General features: G+C 36.9%; 2 protein-coding genes and 1 pseudogene across 3 annotated transcripts; 1 reads left to right on the top strand and 2 right to left on the bottom strand.

Annotated features, from left to right (window-relative positions):
• The first annotated feature begins 9,711 nt into the window (after positions 1–9,711).
• LOC126585876 (ubiquitin carboxyl-terminal hydrolase 15-like) lies at positions 9,712–17,136 on the top strand. Of its 2 annotated transcripts, none has more exons than XM_050250447.1 (14): positions 9,712–9,956; positions 10,768–11,202; positions 11,846–12,302; positions 12,390–12,849; positions 12,924–13,069; positions 13,211–13,299; positions 13,764–13,849; positions 13,953–14,115; positions 14,288–14,411; positions 14,553–14,710; positions 14,819–14,903; positions 15,175–15,459; positions 16,025–16,086; positions 16,280–17,136. In XM_050250447.1, exons 2-14 carry the CDS (start codon positions 10,907–10,909, stop codon positions 16,965–16,967), a joined length of 3,099 nt encoding a protein of 1,032 aa, XP_050106404.1. In that variant the 5' UTR covers positions 9,712–9,956; positions 10,768–10,906; the 3' UTR covers positions 16,968–17,136. The 2 variants fall into 2 exon arrangements, with proteins under 2 accessions (XP_050106404.1, XP_050106405.1); XM_050250448.1 differs by having other exon boundaries at positions 9,713–9,956; positions 15,247–15,459.
• Positions 17,137–18,333: 1,197 nt separating this feature from the next.
• Positions 18,334–20,002, bottom strand: LOC126585891 (uncharacterized). Its single transcript, XM_050250469.1, has 2 exons — positions 19,666–20,002; positions 18,334–18,899 (listed from the first exon to the last, which is right to left on the bottom strand). Exons 1-2 carry the CDS (start codon positions 19,920–19,922, stop codon positions 18,479–18,481), a joined length of 678 nt encoding a protein of 225 aa, XP_050106426.1. The 5' UTR covers positions 19,923–20,002; the 3' UTR covers positions 18,334–18,478.
• A 1,448-nt stretch (positions 20,003–21,450) lies between these two features.
• Positions 21,451–21,904, bottom strand: LOC126584458 (ubiquitin-conjugating enzyme E2 11-like; annotated as a pseudogene).
• Between the last annotated feature and the right edge of the window lie 1,426 nt (positions 21,905–23,330).

Genomic DNA, 23,330 nt, shown 5'->3' with positions numbered 1-23,330 from the left:
AGCATCATCATTCCTAGAATGCGTATGGTCCCCTAACGTGGATATACCAAGCAAAACCATAGCATAATCTCATCGTGCATATAGTGCTCACCCAACGTGGATATACCAAGCATGATCACCCCTGAAATACGTATGGTCCCCAACATGGATATACCAAGCAGGACCATCCATGTACTACTGCTACATGGTGCAGTAAATTCAACACACAACCTACCCACAACTCAACTCCTATGAGTTAGAACGTAGTCACCTACACCATCAACTTCTCATGGCCACCAACTAATGTCACACAAGCATATAGGTTCTACCGAATACATCTAATAGAATTATAGGATCACATTGTCATAACATTTATCATACTTATCATTCACATTATTAAAAAGATAAATAAACACACATATATATCACAATATGACATCCCATACTTGTAAACCGATGTATAAATCATCTGGGATAACCCACTAACCCATATAGGCCCACTAAGCCCTACATAGTCTCTAGTAATACATATTTTAATATTTAAGATCATTTCATAGCCTATTGACCAAAAGTTAAGTCTTTGTCAAAGGTGGGGTCCACAACACTATACAAGTCAATTTGGAACATCCGTCCATGGATTTTTGATCCATAACTTCCCAAGGTTCTCATTAATCTTCTAGAACAGTATTCTAAAATTTCGGAATGATCCAATGGTTGGATCTCCGCCAATTGCAATTTCAAGTGGCGGTCGACATTTTGTTTTACAAACTTAAAAATCCAATCAGTAAGTTCCTATTGTCCTCAAATATTACGTACTACTACGTATTAAAGTTTGGTGCCGATCCAACGGTTGAATCGTCGTTAGTTAGAATATTCAAGTGGCGTACCTTAATGAAAATATACTCAAATAATGGAAATTCATCAATCGGACTTCACATATGGAATTGGGGTATCAAATTTAGTCTAGGAAGGTCAGGGGGTGCCTCGGCCCACCTGCTGCCATAGGTGGTTGTTGGTCACCCCGGCTTGTAGGAAAATTCAAGTATTTCCAAAAGTTACCAAATTTCATAGAAATGAAGATTCCAATAAGGGGAGCAATTTTCATACATGTAACCAAGTCCAATTTGGCCGAGAAAAGTTCCAATTTCACTCAAACCCGTCGAAAACCCTAAGTGGGTGTTCTTCGATTCGACTTCCTTGGTGTTCCAAAGCCTCTACAACTGGTTGGGTCTTGTTCCTAGGTCTAATGGGAGTTGATTAAGGGTAGTGGTGGGTGGCGAAGCTTGCTGGAATGGCAGAATCGCCGTCGAGAACCACCGAGTTCTCTGGTGAGGTTCTACGCTATTTTGGACCTAAAACCCTTCAAATTTGAGTGGAGATAGTAGATGGGAAGTTGTGGAAGAGGTTGCAAGTGTTGGATAGAGGTGAATTGACAGAAAAATGGCGGAATCCATCAAAATTTGGTCGAGTTGGTGCGCAGGTGTACGGGTCGACGGGAAGGGTCTTTTTTTTTTCGCCCTTCTTGATTGGTTGTTCCCTCCCTTTTAGAGCAACTACAGTGTTGCAAGGGCCCCTTAGGACAGCTCACTATTGAATCCACCAAGTGAACAATAATTGTCTTTAATGAACAGTAATTGTCTTTTACATCTTCACCCATAAACTGAATAGCCATGACAATAGGTAATAAAATATTAGTATTTTTTCCTTACCCAATCCATCAGACATCCCCATCACCCTTTCCATTTCCCCCCTTATTTGACCGGTTCTTCCTCTCTCTCCTTCTCTCCCTTTCTTTTTGTCTCTGTCTCTGTCTCTATCTTTCTTTTCTTTCTATCTTTGTCTTCTTTTTTCTTTCTTTTTCTCCCTTTTTTTCCAGCTCACTCTCGTGAGCTCTCTTCCTCATTCCTCTTCAAACCTTCAACAAATCAAGCTAAAAAATAATACTTTTGGAATGCCTGGAACTTAAGGAACCCAACCATGGCCTTGCATGCGGCATCGGTGCATAGTGCGAGGTCCTACCATTGAAGCCGGGAGCTTGAGCTCTCAATCTCTAGCCAAATTGATGTTTCTATCACTATCTTGTGTTCTTGAGCTTTAAATCATGTTGTGTTGCAATTCTTGTGGTTTAATTCGAGGGCTTAATTCCCTGCATGCATCCCATTCTTTTTCCAGATTCCGACAAAGGAAAATTGACGAATTTGACCCGGGTCACCCTAACGTCAGCCACACATCACACAACCCTCAGGCTCTCGAGCCACCAATTTGAGCTGAGCCTCTTGCTTAAGCCCCTCTTCAGCCCACACGCTTGCATGGGCTGAAGCTTGCAGTTGTGGCTATTAGGATGGGGAAGTCGCGGATCCATCGGGCTAATATTCCTGGTGGAGTTGCTCTTAACTGATTGGTCCCTTTTTCTTAAATCAAACTGGTCCAATAGTTTGATTGGACCGAAATTTACTCACACCTGATAGGCCGAATTCCCACATGTGTGGGGTTTTAACTAATTTAAAAACTATAGTTTAATAAAACGACTTCAAATGTTCGTAACTATACCGTTATAATCCGGACTCGCAAACGGCTTCCGTCTATACGTTCGTGGTTTCGAGATCTATTCGAAAACGTTACTTGTAACCTCCTAAGGTCTACAAATTATAAATAATTATTTTTCAAAAATTCAACTTTGTACTTAAGTAATTAAAATCTAAAATTAATTTAAATTCCCAAAAAATAGTATAAAATCTCAATAATACAAACACGTAAATTATAACAGTGAAATCCAAGAACAGGATTTCATAGGTTATAGATGAAAGTTTTAGAAGGCGTTGGAAACTGGAAGAGCTTCTCTATTTGTTTGCTTTTTGTGATGATCATTTTTTTTTTTTTTTTTTTGCAATTGAGGTTGTTGATAGAATAGGATTGGATTGTATGATCTTGTATATGTACAATTACCTTCCCACTTTCCCAGTTTCCCCATTTTCTTATTATTAGTCTACCAATGCAAGCCTCTTTTCTAAATTTCATTTTAAAAAAGATCAAGTTTATAAAATAAAAAAAATCGAAACCGTATCGAAACAAATCGTAGAAAACCAAACAAAAATAAAATCAAACCAAAAAAAAATCGAAAGAAATTCGACCTGAAACCAAAAGTTTTGGTTTGGTTTAAGTTTTGATAAAAAACCGAATCAAATGAAACCAAACCCATCCCTAGATCTATCAGGGCTCAGGCTCTTCGTGAATGATACAAAAGGTAGGTAAACAGTGGACACAACAAGCATATTCAAAGAGTAAAAGGGAGTCAAATATTGCAACGAAAAGTATTGCTACATGGAAAGCCTAAAACGGTGTAAATTATACTTATCAGTTAGAGGTGTCTACAAATCTAATTTGTCAACTATGGAATATGTCAAAATTAAAATACCAAATGTAAGAAGTAAAAACATCGTGTGATTGTAACATAATGACACTTTGACACACATCAATTTCACCATGGTGAATTTACAAAGGGGTTCAAAACCAATCATGGATACATTCGATTGAGTTAAAATTCATGTTTAACTTACGTATTACTCATTTTTCGTGATCAATATATTTCATTTTCGCAACTCATATGAAAAAAAAAAAATGTAACCTAAAGCACATTGTAAACATATTGTTAGGTTTTCGAAGTTAGTTCAAGTTGTGAGATAAAATAAAAAAGGCTTGAAAACTTTGAGTTTTAACGATAAAGACAAAATAAATGGTAAAGTGAATAGTACTATGATTGATTTTTGTGTGTAAAAATGTGATTTTTCGTTAAAGTAAATAGTATTAGGAGTTTTTCATTAAAGTTCTGTAAAATAAAATGATGTAATGAGTTAAGATGCTAATAGGGTCAGTGTTTAGTTTCCTTCACAATAATAAAAAAATCGTAAAAATTAAAGTGTTGGATTCGAAGTTCGAAAGTTGAAGCTATACATCTAAACCTTTCATAAAAGCTAGAAAAATAAGATGGGATTGCGACATGACCTTGGTGTTGTCTAAAAAATATAAGCAAATAATTACAAGACTAGAGAAGAGTACAATTCTAAAAGAAGAATGGGGTATACTCATACTCTCATATGTACCGTAATAGATCTAATAATATCAATTAGAATATCACTACAACAATGTAACCCATCCATCTAAGTGCATCTCTAAAGAAAATGTCCAAATATCCAAATTAGCACTAATAGTAAAAAAAAGTAGTAACAATATTTTTCAACTAAAAAGGTGTTTGAAGTAGGAGATTGTGTATACTTGAGAATGATTCCCTATCAACATGTCTCTCACTTCTCATCCATTGCATAAGCTGCAACCAAGATTCTATGGTCTATTAGAAATTTTAAATCAAGTAGGTGTTGTGGCTTATAAGTTGAAGTTATCAGAAAACTCTAAACTACATCTTGTTTTCCTTGTTTCATGTCTGAAAGGGCATTTGGGTGAAACTGTGTTACTCCATGCTGCTATAGAGGTTTTAGTTCAATGGTTGATTTTCCAAGGAAGATGCTACTTGGAAATTATATTAGGACTTGAGGCCATTTCCAACTGAGAGCTGGCTAGAAGACTTGTTTTAGCACTCTGGTCATCCAAGATATTAATATTTTAATGAACAGTACATGACCATATTTGTCTTTGTCTCCAACCGAGGGCCAGATGACTCGTTTTAGCCCTGTCACAAAAAACGATCTCCAACCAAGGGCCATAGGGCCAAACATAATTTATTATTTGAAAACTATAACTTAAATGTTGTTTAAGTTTCATGATGTTAAATGTTTTTTTTATGTTGTATAATTTTTATATTGGTTAATGTTATTTAATGTTGTTTCATATTGTTTAATGTTGTTTCATGTTACTTAATTTAATTTAATGTTGTATAATGACTTATGAAGTTATAGGATAAAAAATATAATTAAAAAATATATATTTCACAAATTTAAAATAAAATGAAACAAATTTTGTGAAATAGAAGTTATAGGAAAAAATGGAATTTTAAAAAAAATATTTCACAAATTTTGTAAAATAAAAGTTATAGGAAAAAAATATGAAAAATAGAAGTTATGGTAAAAATTTTGTAAATAAAAAAAAATAATAAAACTGTTACAAAAATTTTAAGCAGAACCGACAGGAATATATTCATACTACTTAATACATTCACATTTTTTCTATCAAGTGGTAGTAGTGTGTAGAAAATATTAAAAAAATTAAAAAATATGGGATAAGTAATTTGGGATATGTGAATATAATTTCTCTACATCTAAACCTCTCATATAAGCTAGAAAAATAACATGGGAATGCAACATAGTATTGTTTAAAAAAATATAAGCAAATCATTACATGACTAGACAAGAGTACAATTATAAAAGAAGAATGGGGTATACTCGTATTCTCATATGTACGTTGATGTAGAGATCTAATATCAATTAGAACATCACTACAAAGATGTAACCGATTCATCTAGGTGCACTTCTAAAGAAGATGTCAAAATGTCCAAATCAGCACTAACAGTAAAAAAAGTAGTGACAATATTTTTCAACTGAATTGACAACCTTCACTGACACACCCCGATCCAGAATGTTCACTGGGACTTCAAATCGAGTTGTGCTGGCCGACACCTAGAAGGTGACGAAGTCATAAAGTGTGATAATGTGTAAAATGTGAATAAATTTAAACCTAAAAGTGCCTATATACACAAGTGCATGGTGAGCGGTTTTGGACCCATTTCACATGTGATACAAAGCATAAGAAAAATACAGTGAGGTAGGATAATAATTATACCATCATAAGGAGCCACCTGAACTGGGGAGTGTCACAAGTCATTGTCGATATGAAACTTTGCTATTAGAACCTGGAGGGGTGAAAAAATAGAAAGTGTGAGTGAGTAATACAAAGATTTTCAAAATCATTTCAATTATCAAAGGTAGTAACCCCTCATCGTAAAACCTGTATAGTTTCTAGAAAATCATGCTACGTATAAGTATGAAATCAAAAGTATACTAACAGTAAATCCAGAAGTATACCACTGCACATCATCTCATTAGCAATATAAATAATCATGTGCTTAATGACCCATACTAACACGCAAGTCGGAGTCATCTATGGTGACTTGTGCGACTGCACCCATATCTCATCAATCAATGCTAGCTCATAGGTCGGAGTCACCTATAGTGACCTGTACGACTCATTCATATCTTATCAATCAATGTTAGCTCATAAGTTAGAGTCACTAATATAGCTTATCTACCAATTCCTACACACGAGTCGGAACCACCTAAAATGGTCTGTACAACAGTCTAGGTGTAAATAAATACGCTCAAGTGCTACGATCACATGAAGGCTGTGCGAAGTATCGCAAGTCACTTACTAGTCGAAACCACCTAATGTAGTGTGTACGACAGGCTAGCACCTACCTTGGATCCAAATTGAGCGTGTGGTGTGGGAGGTGAATGATCACGTAAAGGCTAGGCCCTAACCTCGGGCAGAAGCACTAACACCTGGGTGCAGGTTTATGAGCTCTAACTGCATTTATTATAACATGTACGACTCATGGGCAACCTGTACGACTGTGTCGGAGTTGCCTATTACTGCAACCTGTACGACAAGGTCGGAGTTGCCTAAAGTATAAATATGGTCATGCCATAACTCGATCATTTCAAGTAACACCATAACTCACCTGAACTTACCGGTGCATCCTGCGTTCCTCTTCGCACTTCAAGGCATTCACAGTAATTACTTACAGGTAGTATACATATGGATATGCCATGATGCAATCTAATATTCAATCATGTCAGAGCATTTACCAATATATACATATATATAACATGGCAAAATATGCATAATCTGTAACGCCCCACTCCCGAACTATTTATTTTGGGAATAATTATTGGGAACAAGTCTAACTAAATATTAGTTTAATTAACTATCATTACTTTCGATTCTTTACTTCAATCTCTCAATTTCTCACACATTGATTTATGACCAACATTTGACCACCAAAATCATAAGGTTAAATCTCACATTTTCACCAAATTCCTTCACATTGCTCAATTCCCCAAACAAGGCTTTTGTCTCGATTATTTAACCTCATTTATTGTATGGCTGCATCTAACGTCTCGTTAGACTGTCTACGTACCCTAAACAGGGATCAAGCCAATCGTAATTCACATCAATTATTTGTAGGTAATATGCATATGGATATACCATGACATAATCTAAACTCAACTGTCTCATAGTACTTTAAAACATATAAATATATATAATATGGCACAAATTGCTTAATTCAATTTAAGAGTATTTTTCAAATTATCAATCATGTATATATATACAATAAAAAGGAAAAGATCCACTTACGTGGAGTCCGCCCTACCATTTTCCTGGCATGTACATCGAGGCGTCCCGGACGAACGGTGCCTAGGACAATTTTCAAACCACATCTCATAATCCTTATCAATAGATCATGTAATTTACGTAAAACACATCCCTAAAGATGTTTTAGAATGATTTGATAACAATTGATCAAAAGTCAACCGTCGATCAAGGATCGATGGTAGGGTCCATAACTCTATGTAACTTGATCCGGAAGATCCACTTTATAGATTTCCGATCAGAAACTTCCAAAGATCCACATTATGCTTCTAAAATATTATCCTAAAATTTCACTATGATCCAACGGTTAGATCTCTGTCAATTGCCAAAACAAGGTGGCGGTTAACGTTTATTTTATGAACTTGCAAATCCAATTCGGGAAGATCCGCATGTTGAATTCCCAATCCGTCAATTCCTATAATTTTCAAATATTATGTGTTATCACATATTAAAGTTTAGTAACGATCCAAAGGTCAGATCGTCGATTTATATAATAATCAAGTGATATACCTTTAGCAACCTAGGTTTAGAATAATCCATTCACATCATATGGATATCAACTATGAACTATGGCACTTAAAATGACTTAGAACGACATCTTTAATCCGCTGGCCACGCGCTGCTGCGGGTGGCGGTCGACCGTCCCGATTCGCCAAAAATTCCAACTATTTCTAAAAATTACCAAATTTTACAGAAATGAAGATCTCAATGAGTAGAACAAGTTTTATACCTGTGGCCAAGTCCAATTTAGTCGGGAAAGGCTCAAATTTCACTCAAACCCGCTGGAAACCTAAGATGGATGTTCTTCGATTCGACTTCCTCAATGTTCCAACACCCTTACAACTGCTTGGTTCTTGTTCCTAGGTCTAAGAGGAGTTGATTAAGAGTGGTGGTGGGTGGTGAAACTCACCGGATCGAAGGAATCACCGTCGAACACCTCTGGTGCTCCAGTGATGTTCTTTGCTTTTTTGGGCCTAAAACTCTTCAATCTTGAGTGAAGATGGAAGAAGAAAGATTGGGAAAGATGTTGTAGGTGGTGGATATGGTGTTCCACAAGACAAAATGGCAGAATTTGGCCGGATTTTGGCCGACTTGGGTGTGTGGGTGCACTGCCCGACGGGAATGTTTCTTTTTTTTTTTCTTTTTCCCTTTCCTTCTCCCTTCCTGATTGGTTCTCCTTTTCCTCTCTTAAAATTGTTTGGTTACCACTCATGGTGTGAGTTTGAATTAATTTATAACTAAACTTTAAATAATCAATTTCAAATGTCTATAACTATACCGATATAATCCGGACTCGCAAACGACTTTCGTTTATGCGTTCATATCAACGAGTACTACACAAATGCGCTAAGTGAATAAGTCATACGTTTCTCTACACGTTGGTCAATGAAAGTCAAAACCTTCATCTCTAAGGTATTTTCGTAAATTCATTCTTTTAAAATTTATAAAATTGTAGAACTAGGGACGGGTTGTCACGTTCACCCTTATTGCTAAAATTGACAGCAACTTCAAATTTTTTTATAATTATTATTAAATAGATTTTATTAATATTTTTGTTTTAAAATATTTATTATTATAATAGTTTAATTTAATATATCGAAAAATAAAATTTTAAAAGATATCAAAATTTCATATAAATGTCAATTTCAAATTTATATTAAAAAATTTCACATTTTGATGCTCGAACATTTTCAAAAAAAAAAATCAATTATAATATAAAAAATAACATGATAATGTTACATAGATTAAATGTTTAAGTTAAATTTATAATCCAACTAATGTATCATCAATAAAAATTAAAACGTTAATCAATATTTAAATAATAATTTAATCATTAACATTAACATTAACATTATTTGATTTACAAAATTTAATCTTGCGTACATTACTTAACATCAGTAGACTCCTCAATAATTCTTTATTGCTAAAAACGCAGTACTATTCTCCTCCTCCCCTCCATTTTTTAATTCACCATGTCTGCCTCCGCAAACAATGATCCTCTCTTCCAAATTTCAATTCAATCCCATGGGAATCGAGTAATCGACCATTAAACGTGGTCCCCTGCCAAAAATTATTGGGAATATCATCCCGCGGGTCCCACCCCGAAATTATATCATTTAATTATTTTGACCCTAGTCCACCCCCCGGCCCAGATCCTACGGCCCCAAACCAATCAATCACATCAACTTTATCACGTTTCTGCAACATGGGCCTGGTGGGTCCCGCACCTGCAGACTTGGGCTCCAAAGGCTTCGCGCCACGTGTCCAGATCTCAATGAGCACACATTGATTTGGGTTTTTGAGGACGCAGATGAGAATTCCCGAGGGTAAAAAAGTGAGGTGTGAAGGGGTTTGGGAAGTGTGAAGTGAAATAGGGAGAGAGGGAGAGGGGGAGAGAGAGACTGAGAGAGTGAAAGACTGACAGAGAGAGAGAGTGGAAGACTGAAAGAGTGTTTTTTTTTTTGAGCTTACCGTCAGAGGAATCAAAGAATCATTTTTTATTTTTTTATCCAGAAGAGGATAGTGGAGGAGGAGGACTGGAGGAAGCAGAGCTCAGACTGTGAGTTGGATTTTGCTCAGATTTCTTGCTTGTGCATCAGGTATGCCTCTTCTAGCTGCTCCATTCTCTCTCTCACTCTCTCTGTGTACTTTTGGAATGGTTTTTCAGTGTTTTGCGCTTGAATCTCAGATTTGCATTGCTTGTTCTGTAGTGGGTTGTATTTTGTTTTCCCATTAAATTTGAAATGGGAGGAATAATTAGCTGGTTTGCTCAATTGTAGAAGACAAAGTTTGCCAAAGTAATGTTCTTGCAGAAAGATTTTTTTAATAGTTTTGAGTTTCTGGCGTTTATGGGAAACTGCTGGTCTGCTTTTAGGGATTTGGTTAGCAGAATGCCATGATATTTGCAAAGATTGGGAGAAAAATGATGGATTCCTTAAATGGGGTTCTTTTAGATTTCAATTTGGGTGTGCTCATAAGTGTGAGATTTTGTAGCTATTCACATTGCTTCTATTAGGGGCTCATTGCTTCTTTTATTGTTTCGATAAGCAATTTTTCGTATATCCTGTTTTATCGGACTGATGCAATGTTTGGCATAAGCTACTTCACCGGAATAAGAAAATTTTTAAAAGACAACTGCTATTTCAACACTGTTGTGGTAAACATAGGTCATTTATTCCTTTTAGCTGAACCAACAGATCTGTTTTGAATTCAAGGCACAGACTTTGTTCATGCTCCCTGTATGTAAATATTTGAACAAATCTGTTTTGAATTCAGGGCACAGAAGTTGTTCATGCTCCCTGTATGTAAATATTTGTAATGTTCTGTACTGAAATGAAAAATGTAGTATGGGAATTTATGTTTTGAATCAAAACCATGTTTTGTGAAAATATTAATCTGAAAATTTGACAGGTCTGAGTGGTGGCCCTGGTGGAATGTGATTACCTTGCACTTTATGCTGTCAACCTACTTTAAATTTTGTAACTTTGAGAGATCATCTCCCGGTTAGTGACTTTGACGGGGTATTGGACATGAGTATGCTGGTGAGGACATGCTTGAGCCAAGGGAAGCTGATATACCTGCTCTGTTTCTGGTTTTCGTTGTACTCCCTTTAGTTGCTTATGTTTTACTTGGAAAATGGAGTGAGACATCTAAGAAGACAGAGAGGGTAAGTTTGCTTGCTCAACTGGCTGCAGAAGAAGCTCTTAGAGTAGAAACAATGGCCATTGCTGCTGTTATTCCTCCTGTGTCTTCTTCAAATCCTTCGAAGAATGGACTTCAAGTATGTGCCAGATGCTATAGTACAGCTACAACCCGCTGCTCTAGATGCAAATCCATCAGATATTGGTATTCTCTAATTTGATAGCAAGAACACATATTTTCTGTCAGTATTTCTCCCTTTATTTTACAATAATAAAAAAAATTGCTTGTCCAATAAAGGAAATTGAAACTTAATTAAAAATTGCAGTATTGCAACCAGTGTGACTTATGCACTATAGAGTTGGTGGTTTGTTCAAGATCTACTACAGCTGTATATTTTGTTTAATTTCTTGCAGTGGTTATATAACCTACATTTGGTGCTTTCATTGTGTGCTCAAAATGTGGTTTTGTAATTAAAAAAAAAAGGGAAAACTTGATTCGGTCCCTTTTGGTCAAATTTGTCTTCACCATATTCAAGCAGAGAACTCAATATCTATTTATATTTTACATTAAACCATGATTTAGGTTTTGGGGAAAGAGCGACTTAGGTAGTTAAATGGTTGTGGGAGTTATACATTCAGCTAACTCATGTAGCTCATTTGGGGATTTCATCGTCTTTTACCAAATATGGTACTATCAATGTAAAAAAGAGAACTGCAAAAGAGAAACATGCAAATGCATGTGATACATACTTTTCAGCACGAACATTTTATCAAATAAATATATCTGATTATGAGCTAAAGGTGCAACATGATCTCGGTCTCTAAATGTTTACATGGATTATATGCAGTTCTGGTAAGTGTCAAATAATTCACTGGAGGGAAGTTCACAGGCAAGAATGCCTGCAGTTGGAACCTACTAGTTCAAGCTCATCTCCTAAGGCTGTCTCATTTGGAGAATCTTTTCATGAGAAGTTCTTACCTAATGACAGCATCAATTCACAGTACTTTGGGTGTAAGATGGAGCACATTTTGGCTGAGCAAGCACCACCAGATAATATAATTTATCCTTCAACAAGCACTGGTGCCCCCGTTATGCTTGATTGTGCTTCTTTAGTTGATACCTCTCAAGTTTCCATGCCAGAGAGAAGAAGTGTGGACAAGTGGGTTTCCAGAAAATCCCACAGAGAATTAAGAAAAAAAGTTGGAGTTGCATTTGATTCTTCTGAAGAAACATCTTTTGGTTGGACTACCCATTCGGGCTCTTCTAATGTTAATTCATCAAAAGACATTTTTATGGAGCATAAGGTTTGTATCATGTTATTCTCTTATCATTAATCTTTCTATACATCTGTGATTTGATGTCAAATAATTGTGCTATATTGGTGGCTGCAGTTAAGAAATTGTGACTCTCACTTAGCAGAGGAAGAAAATGCTATGATGCAAAATTTCAATATTTCTGACAGTTATATGAAAGGTCAAGCTACTTCAAGAAATACGGTGCGTGAGATTGATAAGTCTCAAAGTCAAAGTGGCTACATATATGAATCAGGAAGCAACTCTGGATCAACATCCTCGTCATATTCTTCAAAAAGTGGAATAGATTTGCATGAAAATGGGTTGGACTTCATTCCGAATGCAGGAAATTACCTTAAAGAGGAAAGATTATCCAATTATGAAACAGCAGAGTTCAAATGTGCTGAAATGACGAAAATGAAGACTGAAGTAAAGGCTAAAAGAGCTCCGTATTCCCTTGGGACCAAGTTGTCTAAATTACCAAAATCAACAATGGAAGTCTCCGGAGAGCAGTGTTACTCAGAGAGAGAGGGGCAGGAACAAATTGCTGAAGTTTCAAGTCAGTCTAGTAGCCCACTACTCTGTAAACATGCCTTGCACATTATAGTTGCTATAACTCTGTTTGTGCTGCAGAAATCACTAGAATGAGAGATACCACTGCACAAGGGAGCAATGGAATTGCAAATGTAAGGATCATGAAGATGATGGGTCTAAAGAAGCCAAAGAACTTTACCAGACAGGAAGTCCCCGAATTGAATGGTTACCAACAGAAAACTAAGGTCACCATCTCTGTTTCAATTGATCCCCATATAATTTTTTGAATGGAAGGTCTCCTGAGTTATTTACTGCCCTTTTCCATGAGTTATATTCTTCTTCTGGTTCTGAGTTGAATGGACGTTGTCATTGATGTGTGCTCTCAGGTCCTGTTTCCTTATGATGAGTTTGTGAAGTACCTTCAGTGCGAAGTCTTTGACTTATCACCTCGGGGCCTTTTGAATTGTGGGAACAGGTAAATTAGGATAGCTTATATTTGCATTATTAGGTTGTGGATTAGAAATGAAAACTCCATTCGTACTTATCAGTAAAATAAAGAGGTGAAGATTTGTTGATTGGCATGACTAGATCAGAAGTAACACAAGGATTGATCTCATTGTACTGCTTATAGTAATTTGTCAAATTAAACACCTGGCGTGTATCTTAATTTTTGGTGATCGATTACATAGCCGGCCTGTAATTTCCTGATTTTGATTCTTATAACCTTTACATTTTCTAAATACATAAAAGAATATACAACTAATACAAGAGAGATAAAAGTTTGACTAAAAGGTGACTAAAGTACTTTGTGGAGATGCAGACTGGTTGTTGATCATGGGATTCATACGAGTAAAGCCCTGCAATTGGAACATTCATTTTTCATAGTTGACGTGTTGTATCATTGGGTTATTGGGATTAAATATTTTTTTTTTCTTGCAGTTGCTATGCAAATGCCGTCTTGCAGTGCTTAACCTGCACAAAGCCTCTCATTATCTATTTGCTTCGCAGATCACATTCAAGAGCCTGTACTTACCTTTCCTCATATCCCCTTAATTTTCCAATAAATATACATGGCTGCGTTTTGTTTGTAAGCACACGTGAATCACTTTTGTTTACAATATGTATTAGGTTGTGGTAAAGATTGGTGTCTCATGTGTGAGCTGGAGCAACATGTGATGATGCTACGAGAAAGTGGGGGCCCACTTTCTCCTAGTCGAATTCTTTTTCATATGAGGAGTATTAATTGCCAAATTGGTGATGGAAGTCAAGAAGATGCACATGAATTCTTAAGGTCTGTCAAAATTTACTAGTTATGTGTTTTTGTTCTTAAAACTGATGTGCTAGCATTTGCATCTGTACCAACTCTCCGTATGTATTCAGTTTTAGAAATTAAATTCAAAATATTGAAGTTCCAAATTTTGTGGAAGGAATTTTAGTATATCATGTGTGCTGTATTTATCCAGGCTTCTAGTTACGTCAATGCAATCTATATGCTTGGAGGGGCTGGGTGGTGAAAGCAAGGTTGATCCTAGATTGCAAGAAACAACTTTTATACAACATACATTTGGCGGACATCTCAGATCAAAGGTGCTTATTGAGTACTTGCACATTTTTCAAGTTGTTATGAATCATCTTTTCATCAAACTGCTCTTTTTCCCCCTTGTTTTTTAATTTATGCTCTTCTTCCCGCCACATTGATCATGGATATATCAATGTTTATGCCACCAGGTCAAGTGTTTGAGATGTCATCATGAGTCAGAACGATATGAAAACATCATGGATCTTACCTTAGAGATATTTGGTTGGGTTGAGTCACTTGAAGATGCGCTGACTCAGTTTACAACCCCTGAAGATTTGGATGGAGAAAACATGTACAGATGTGGAAGGTTTGATGACCTCAATTTAGTATTTGTTAGAACCCAGATTACGTTTTTAAGTTTTTAGTTTTACGGTACAACTTCAGTGACTTACAAACTCACATTTTTGTGGAAAAGGTGTGCTGCTTATGTTCGAGCCAGGAAGCAATTGAGCATACATGAGGCGCCAAATATCCTCACAATTGTCTTGAAGAGATTTCAGGTATCGATCAGATTTAAAATTGAGAGTGAGGAATTTTCTGGTTTTTGAGATTTGTTGTTGTTGTCTTTAAAGTCTATACAACTAATGATTTACAACTTGGTATTAAGCAGGAGTGGTAATCAAGTTAATCTAATGAATGGCATTTTATGAACTGTCACTTGCTGAAACCCAATGCAAATCACAATTCAAATCCCTAGTCATGTCGTGCTTCCAACTTCCACCCATTAAAAAGAAATTTCAGATTTGACACCTTCCTGCTAGATAACTGCAGGGCTTTCTGGTTTTTTATGCTTGGCACTACTTCTGTTGCTGGAATACTGAATCATCACTGGTTCTTCACCAGGAGGGAAATTATGGAAAAATAAACAAGTGCATCACTTTTCCAGACATGCTGGATATGATTCCATTTATGACTGGAACGGGTGACATTCCTCCGCTTTACTTGCTATATGGTGTTGTGGTGCATTTGGATACGCAGAATGCATCTTTCTCTGGACATTATGTGGCATATGTGAAAGACATGCGAGGTGATTGGTTCAGGATAGATGACACTGAGGTAAATGCCTTTTCTCATCAACATTTTAGTGCAAGGATTTGGGGATTTTGTGAAAATGGTTCAAATTTGTTTCCCTATAACACATAAATAAAATGGAAGTTTATCCTGAATATACCGAGTGCTTGAAAATATTGGAAGAATCCCAATTTGTTGAAAATATTGAAGTGGGTGGAAGAGCCTCCATTATCAGTGTCATGATATTGATAAGACATCAATACCTGTCTTGTATAAATTATGGTTTTTGAAGCCTTGTTGTTATACTCTACGTTCTTTGGTCACTATAAATAAAGTGTAGCTGCTTAAGGAACATCTGTATATTATACCCTCTATCACTATACCAATTCACAAGCAGTGGACCTGTAGTTTATTCCGTAAGAAAAAATGGAAATGTATGGATTGGTTAGAATTCCTATTATATGCTCCTTGCATTTATGCCTTTTGAGTGTTGACATGGTTCCCCTTGGTGCATGTGTTTGACAGACAAACGAATGATTGAAGTGTACATTTCTTGATTTATTTTCCGTCTATGAGTTGGGTCCTAAGGTTGGTCATGCTTCATGAACAGGTTCACCCCGTTTCAATGAGCCAGGTTATGATGGAAGGAGCATATATCTTATTTTACATGAGGTATGTCTAAATGGCATTGAAAAGAACCTGCCCCGATCTCTTTTCCTTACCGTTTCTTTTTATTGGGGGTTGTAGCATTCATATGATTGTATGTTGGAATATATTGCATTAAGTAGATAGTACGAACTATGGTAATTGTGAACTGGGAGGGGTTTGATTGATGGTATTCTACGTATTCTTCTTTCTTTCCCAGGTCTTGTCCCCGCCCTCAAAGAGGATTTTCTGGAAAAGCTATCAAGGAGCAAGTTCCAGGCTTAGAAAATCAATGCCTGTTGAAAGCTCAGAAGTCAAGGCTAGATCAAAGCAAACACAGCTGGCAATTTGCTAGGCCAGAGCATTTACCAGATGATATCAGGCCAGAGATTGCAGCTGCCTTTGGCAACAGCACCACTAATGATATCCTTAGGAGTTCTAACAGGAATGTTTTCCCTAGGATGGAAACATATGGTGGGCCCATCGGTGTGGAGTTCTCTGATGCTACGTCAAGTGATTGGTCTCTTTTTACAAGTTCTGATGAGGCCTCGTTCACGACTGAGAGTACAAGAGACTCTTTCAGTACTGTGGATTGTGCCGATGCTTGCAATATTGATCCAATCTGTTCAATTTTATATGCTCCGGAGTATTCTCACAGTTCTGCATCCTGTAGAAAATTTTCAAATAGTAGGCCACACACTAGATTTGTTTCCAAGGAAAGGGGTGTTATTTTGGATTCATGCTTGTCAACCCATCCCGTTGACAGAGTACAGAAACGAAACTATTCAAGACAGGTCAGTGATTCACAAACCGAACACCCTCTGGATAGTAAATGCAGCTCGTTTGTAAGATATGGGACTAACCCAATGCATAGTCTTGACCGAACTTCAGATCATTGTAAACTCTAATCCATGAGATTCTGATTGGAGAGTTGATTTAGTCTGGTAGGAGCTGTGCCCCAAAATTTTTGGTTTCAATGTGTTGTTGGTTGGGGCATGTTTTATATCAAAACAAGTAAATGTAACAATCTACTTATCACCGGAAATTGTAGAGTCCTGGGATTTTCCTATGCTTCAATCTGTCTACTGGATGTCTCTGCTCAATCTGTCTTCGGAATATCTTTTCCTTGTGTTTCAATCTGCCAGCTGAAGTTCTTTCGAGGAAATGTTGTTATGAGTTGGAAAACTTTGAATTGATTTCAGACGTTGGTTACCTATACTTTTACTGATTTCACTGTAGGCTTGTCTATCTTGGAAAAGTTAAATCCATGGCTGCCTGCCTTTGGAATCCCTTGCTAGATGGTAAACTGTAACAAAGTTTGACACTAGCAAGTAGTAAAAAACATTTTGCACCAGAAAAAGAAGTTAAAAATAATTTGCAGGTATGGACTTCCCAGTGCAAGTGTGCAACATGCTGGAAGTTAAGTAGTCAAGGTGGAACATTATTGTTTCACCTCTCTTTGCTTTCAATATTTAAATGGAGATTTTATACTGAGGTAGACTACCTTATCTGCCGATTCATTATTCAATGTTTTGCATCTATGTTCATGAAAGTCTCGTGGTGGGTTTGATGCCGATTTTATAGGTACTGTTTGAAACATCTAATCCCTTGAGAATAAGAAAACATGTTTTAAGAAGGTCCCTTGTTTTCAAAGAGATTGGATTTGTTTTAGGGTGTGAGAGATAAGTTGCAGAAGCTTCAGCTGATTGTTGCTCAACTCCAAGTTGTTCTTGATCCAGAGCAAAAGCAAGCCAATAATGAAGTCAAGGTGGAACAGCATGGCTGAAGCTTCCGCAGCTTATTCTCTCACACCCTAAAACAAATCCAATCTTTTTGAAAACCAGGGACCTTAAATTTTCAAAGCTTGAAATTGAACTTGGCTTCACTACCAGATGGGATTCGTCACCTCACCTCCTTAAAAGAGTTGGTAATCGTGGATTCTCCACCAAGAATCTGGTTCTCACTTAAAACTCTTATGCAATGTAAAAGCAGCTCCACGACAATCTGGTTCTCGTTCTTCATGTTTACAACAAACTTCTGTGTTTACGATCTGGAAATGTGGTGCGATGCCGTGTAAAGGAATTATAGTGTTGTGTCGTCGTCGAATGGAGGTGGTCGGACAATGAAATGCTGCATCATTTTTCTGTTTGTTTTAATATTCCAATCTGAGTTAATGAAGTCTTTCAAGAAGCCACTAGTCTGATTCAAGGGTTTTTAGTTTGTTTACAACTCATGATTTCCGTATATGTAATAGTGCATTTGGGCAGTCTGATATATTTAGCAAAACTGGTAATGTATGTCTGATAAAAAGATGGAAGCTTAATTTCAAATAGTACTATGCCAACCACGGACATATTCACTTACTACAGATGTGATTTGAGGCTTGAAGCATGGTAATTATGTTCTCTCTATACATCAATCACTCTTCTAAATCAAATATCATCCATATCTCATTCACCCTGTGATCAAATTCAAACGGCGAATTGTACTGTGCAACAGTATAAGCTGAGGTGTGATTGGCTGCAAGGCTTTTGTCAATGGCAGCAGACCAAACAGTGCCTGCAAGACTGGCCTGCAAGGCAGCAGCTTCTTCTCCGATGTTGTAGTCAGATACGAATCCACTGAATTGTCTCACTGCAACATATTTAGGTTTCCATGTTTGAAGATGAAGGCCTTCTGCTGGTGGTGGGTTTTCTTGGTTCTTCTTTGGCACATAGAAGCTCACCACAAATGAGGACTCACAGAGGGGTCCTTCACTTGGTGAGACTTCGCTGAGGACTGGGGCAGTCATCTCTATTTTCTCTTCGTACTTGTTCTTCCCTTGAATGTAGTCAAACAACCTGTGTAATTAACATATATGAGACTTTTCGTATGTAGCTTAAATTAAAGAAAAAGTTTGATTTTATCAGTATTAAAACTCCTCATTTCAATAAGTTTCTGCTTTCAAATCAATTTCGTTTACTACAAGAGTCGCTAGATCGTTTCCTTGTGAGATTATTTGTTACAAGCGATATTGTTACAAGAGATAATGAGAGAGAGGGAGAATATCCGAATGCAAGACCTATAGTATGCGAATTTTAATATTCTTTCATCCAATAATTACGTAAGAAATGGTCGGACACAATGTTTCTTCTAAAAGAACTAATTATTCATGATGATAATCAAATGGTGAAACGATTTTGGATTTCAATAATTTTTCGCAAGGATGATTTTTAGATGGAAATTTAAACACACGACAGTTTGTCATGTTGAAATTTAAACACAATGGTATTCCTTTTAAAGGTATCTCTCTTAAGAATGGGGTCACATGTATGCTGACCATAGAGAGAGGAGGAATCAAATATTTCATTGTTTATCGACAACACATGAGATATAACAATGAAACATGTATGGTTCGACAGAAAGAGGGCTATATATAACCAACCACCACATACCATTATTTTTCACATTCACATTCACCCACATATACATATATGTATATATAACATATATCCGCAATAAGAAATTCCCATAATAAATCTAGCTCAGCAAGAACATATGAACAAGGAAATAAAAAGGAAAAATACCAAGAATACAGAAAAATTGAAGGGGAAAAAAGAAACTTACTGTAAGAAGCCAGTTCTGGTGGCTTCGACAAGAGAGATATCTTGAATAGGAGAAGTCGACATCCACTCTGTCGAATTGTATCGACGGACTTCGTAGCCATTCCCGACCTCGACTGTGTCGAAGATAGGACACTCTATGCTGTTACATGATGGTGGGAATATTACCAAACTGTTTTGAGTTTGTGGCCACAACCCCAGGTTCAGATTGGAGAGAAGGCTCAAGAAAAATGAGAGCTTAAACATGCTGAAAGAAGCCATGGATGAGTAGTAGAGAAAGATGCATGTATTTTTGTTATTTATATACTACAGAAAGATAGGGTAAACTTTGTGAGGTTGGTATGGTGCTGATTCTGCTGAAGAGCATCCCAATGCCTCAGGTCCACATACTTTTAGAACTTGTGCTTGTGGCACTATTGTGATTCTTGCAAGTTTTTGGGGTCATTTACAACTGATTTTAGCGGTTCATGAATGTACACGCTTGTGAGATCTTTGTCGATTTTTCTGGAATCAAAATCCAGCCGTTGAAGCACGATTGATTATTTGATGGTAAAGATTTTTCTGTTTTTGTTTGATCTTGTGCACCCTAACGCAGTATACTTTTTCACAGTGGTACATAGCTCCTTTATAAGTTTAACATTAAATTCTAACACAAACCTATTATTTTGAACAAAAATATTGTCACTTTGAGCAAAGTTATGTACTTATTGCTTGTTTATTAATTCGTAATTAGAATTGAGAAGAAATTAAAATGCAGAGAAGTTCGAGTCCGATACAGATTTCAAAGAAACTGAAATGAAGCATATTGATGAAACAGTGGGATCTAGTTCCCAAATGATCCGTTGAGATCACCATGTATAAGAGTTTTTCATATGTGAGTTGATCAAACAATTTATTTTGGTATGTCACACAACAAGTAAATAAGGGATTATGATATATTGAGGCTTAACACATGGTTTAATCAAGTGAATTAATATAATTAATTCTTAGAATTAGAGTTGGTTACAAATTCTTAAAAACTGATGGTAACTATATCTCTACGATAGGTAGAGCAGTTGTCGTATAAGTGGCTTGATCCTTCTTCTCAAATCAAGGTTGTTCTCTTATGATTGCTAGTCCTATTGAGAGCAAGGAACACTAAAGGATTTCAGAGAAGGGAAAACAAACACTCATCAAAATCGTCATGTCTTCCACTGCAAGTAAGTCCCATAATATCTTCTCCAATTAGGGTTTATTGCTATATACACAAAGTTGTGAAAACGTAGATTAATTGCTTGATTGTTATGATCTATGGACGATGATTAATAAAGGTTTACACACCAAGCACAATAAAGAGCTATAGGAATTGATAGCTTACACTATACACTCAATGAACACAATCAGGTAGAAAAACCAAGAGTAAAATTACCTAGTAAAAATCTCCAAAAAAAAAAAAAAAGAAAGAAAGAAAAACTCGTTCCAGATATTTTTATTGTGAGCATGACTTTTTTTACCATCCCAACCGATCGTATTGCATGCTCTCTCTCTCTAATTGAGGTGTAACATGTCTGATCTATACTTTTGTTGTCCTCAACTTTGATTCGTACGAAAACTATTAACTATGAAACATTGTCACAAAAATAAAGAAGCATGAGTGCGTATTACATATGATCAGCTGCTCATGAGTCTTGTTATTCTTTATAACATATTCTATATATTATTCTTCATCAAGCATACATGCATGTATTCATGACGTTATTTTGATACATCTCTTACTTATTCTAATCTGGGCAATATTTGATCATGAAAATCATCCCATTGCATGCTTCTGAGTCCAGATACGTGCATTTTCTTCGTACTTGCCTCGATTATTTTTATAGAGCCGAGCAATCTCCTTTTCGAGAGTGTCGTCGGGATTTGGATCAGTTAGCAATGAGCATATTGAGATCAACACTTTAGAAACACTAAGAGCATCGCTCCAATTTTTTTTTTAGGGTATCGAGACAGATGGTTCCATCGCTACTGATGTTTGGGTGGTATACCTTAGTCTTAAACTGAACCCTTGGCGGTTTAAAGGGATAATCATCTGGGAAGTTAATCTCAAGGTAGAATACACCTCCTTCATATGGGCTAGCAGGGGGTCCCATAATTGTAGCTTGCCATTTGAATAGGTTTCCGGAGGATTGAGGACCTGCACTGATATGATTAGGAGGATCCTTCTGTAAATCTTTGAGCTCCTTCAAAATGCGTTTTGCGGCAGCCATTGACCTCTTCGCAAGCAAGTTCGGAAATGAAACAAATCTCTACCGAAGCCCTTGGTACGTACTTGTCTGATGAATCGCACTGATCGCGCTTTGATCGAAGATGAAACTGTTGTGTACTGTATAGCTTACAATCTACTCCATTCTCTTGAATTTATAGGATTAATTTGTACATTAGTTTCATATCTTTTTGGAGCAATAATTGAGGCCATTGATTTCCCAAGATGGCATGGGTTTAGCAACAATTAAGATGACGGCATGGGTTAGCGTTAATGAAAACAAAAACAAGAATGAAAGGTGGATATGAAATTCGAGATTGCCTAATTATAATTAATTAAGACCATTAACTTCCAAGATGGCATGGTTTAGCATTGATCTATCTAACCTTGTGGACTTGCAGGGCTATCTTTGCCTTTTTGGTTTTCAAGATCTCAGCAACTTCAGAAATGAGTGATCCGCTAAGTGATCTGGTGGATAAACACGTTATCAGTTTGGAAGGTGAAATCTGGAGACACCCATGCAAGCTAATCTTATCCATGCATGTTGTTGATGCACAAAACCGGAGGTTTTGGAACAACGTAAATCCGACCGTGACTCTGCAAGAAATGTAAATAACACAAGATGTATCGTGGTTCACCCCAAGGTTTGGGCTACGTCCACACTGATATTGTATTTATCTGAGGGGTGAGGGAGAGAACCTCTGTAATGTGAGAGGGGATGTGAGGAGGCTTCAAGGCCTAGGAATTGGCCTCTCCTAATTGTGAGGGTGAGGAGTCATTTTATAGAATAAGGGCTCCTCACTTATTACATATTTGCCCCTTCCTTTATTACATAATTACATTTAAGTCCCCCGAGAATTTGTACGAGATCTAAATATGGAGGCCCTAAGTATGGTATAAACAGTAGTCCCCCAAGTCTTCAGTCAAGAGAGTCTTTTGGCTGAAGACTTGAAATTCAGTCCATATGTGGGCCGAAGTAACTAGATGTCATCTTGAACTGATGCTCGATATGAGGCGGTGCCCAATCTGAAATGATGCTCAACTAGAAGTAGCACATGTTGCGAGGCTGCTCTGCTTGTTGCTTATGTTGCCTTGGTTGGCTCAGCTTGTGGCGTTTGAAGGTGAGGGAGTCCCTTTTATAGAATAAGGGCTCGTTCCTCAATACATAAATATGGGCTAGAGTTTATGCTTGTGGCGAGGCGGTTGCTCAGTAGGCGGCGATGCTCTCTAATGATGGTGAGGGAGTCCCTTTTATAGAATAAGGGCTCGCTCCTCAATACATAAGTGATGGGTTAGGAGTGATGATCGCGGCGATGCGGTTGCTCAACTGGCAGCGATGCTCTCTAATGAAGGTGAGGGAGTCCCTTTTATAAAATAAGGGATCGCTCCTCAGTACATGAATAATGGGTGCTCTCTAATGAAAGTGAGGG

Source organism: Malus sylvestris, chromosome 10 (assembly GCF_916048215.2).
Source record: "Malus sylvestris chromosome 10, drMalSylv7.2, whole genome shotgun sequence".
Taxonomy (NCBI): Eukaryota; Viridiplantae; Streptophyta; class Magnoliopsida; order Rosales; family Rosaceae; genus Malus; species Malus sylvestris.
This window is presented reverse-complemented; position numbering and strand designations above follow the sequence as displayed.

Excerpts from the sequence above, each read along its gene's own strand:
- LOC126585876 (XM_050250447.1), top strand. The coding sequence starts at position 10,907 with ATGCTTGAGCCAAGGGAAGCTGATATACCTGCTCTGTTTCTGGTTTTC. Across the intron at positions 11,203-11,845 it reads TGCAAATCCATCAGATATTG|TTCTGGTAAGTGTCAAATAA; the intron begins GTATTCTCTAAT and ends GATTATATGCAG. Across the intron at positions 14,116-14,287 it reads GATGCACATGAATTCTTAAG|GCTTCTAGTTACGTCAATGC; the intron begins GTCTGTCAAAAT and ends GTATTTATCCAG.
- LOC126585891 (XM_050250469.1), bottom strand. The coding sequence starts at position 19,922 with ATGGCTTCTTTCAGCATGTTTAAGCTCTCATTTTTCTTGAGCCTTCTC. Across the intron at positions 18,900-19,665 it reads ACCAGAACTGGCTTCTTACA|GTTGTTTGACTACATTCAAG; the intron begins GTAAGTTTCTTT and ends TTAATTACACAG.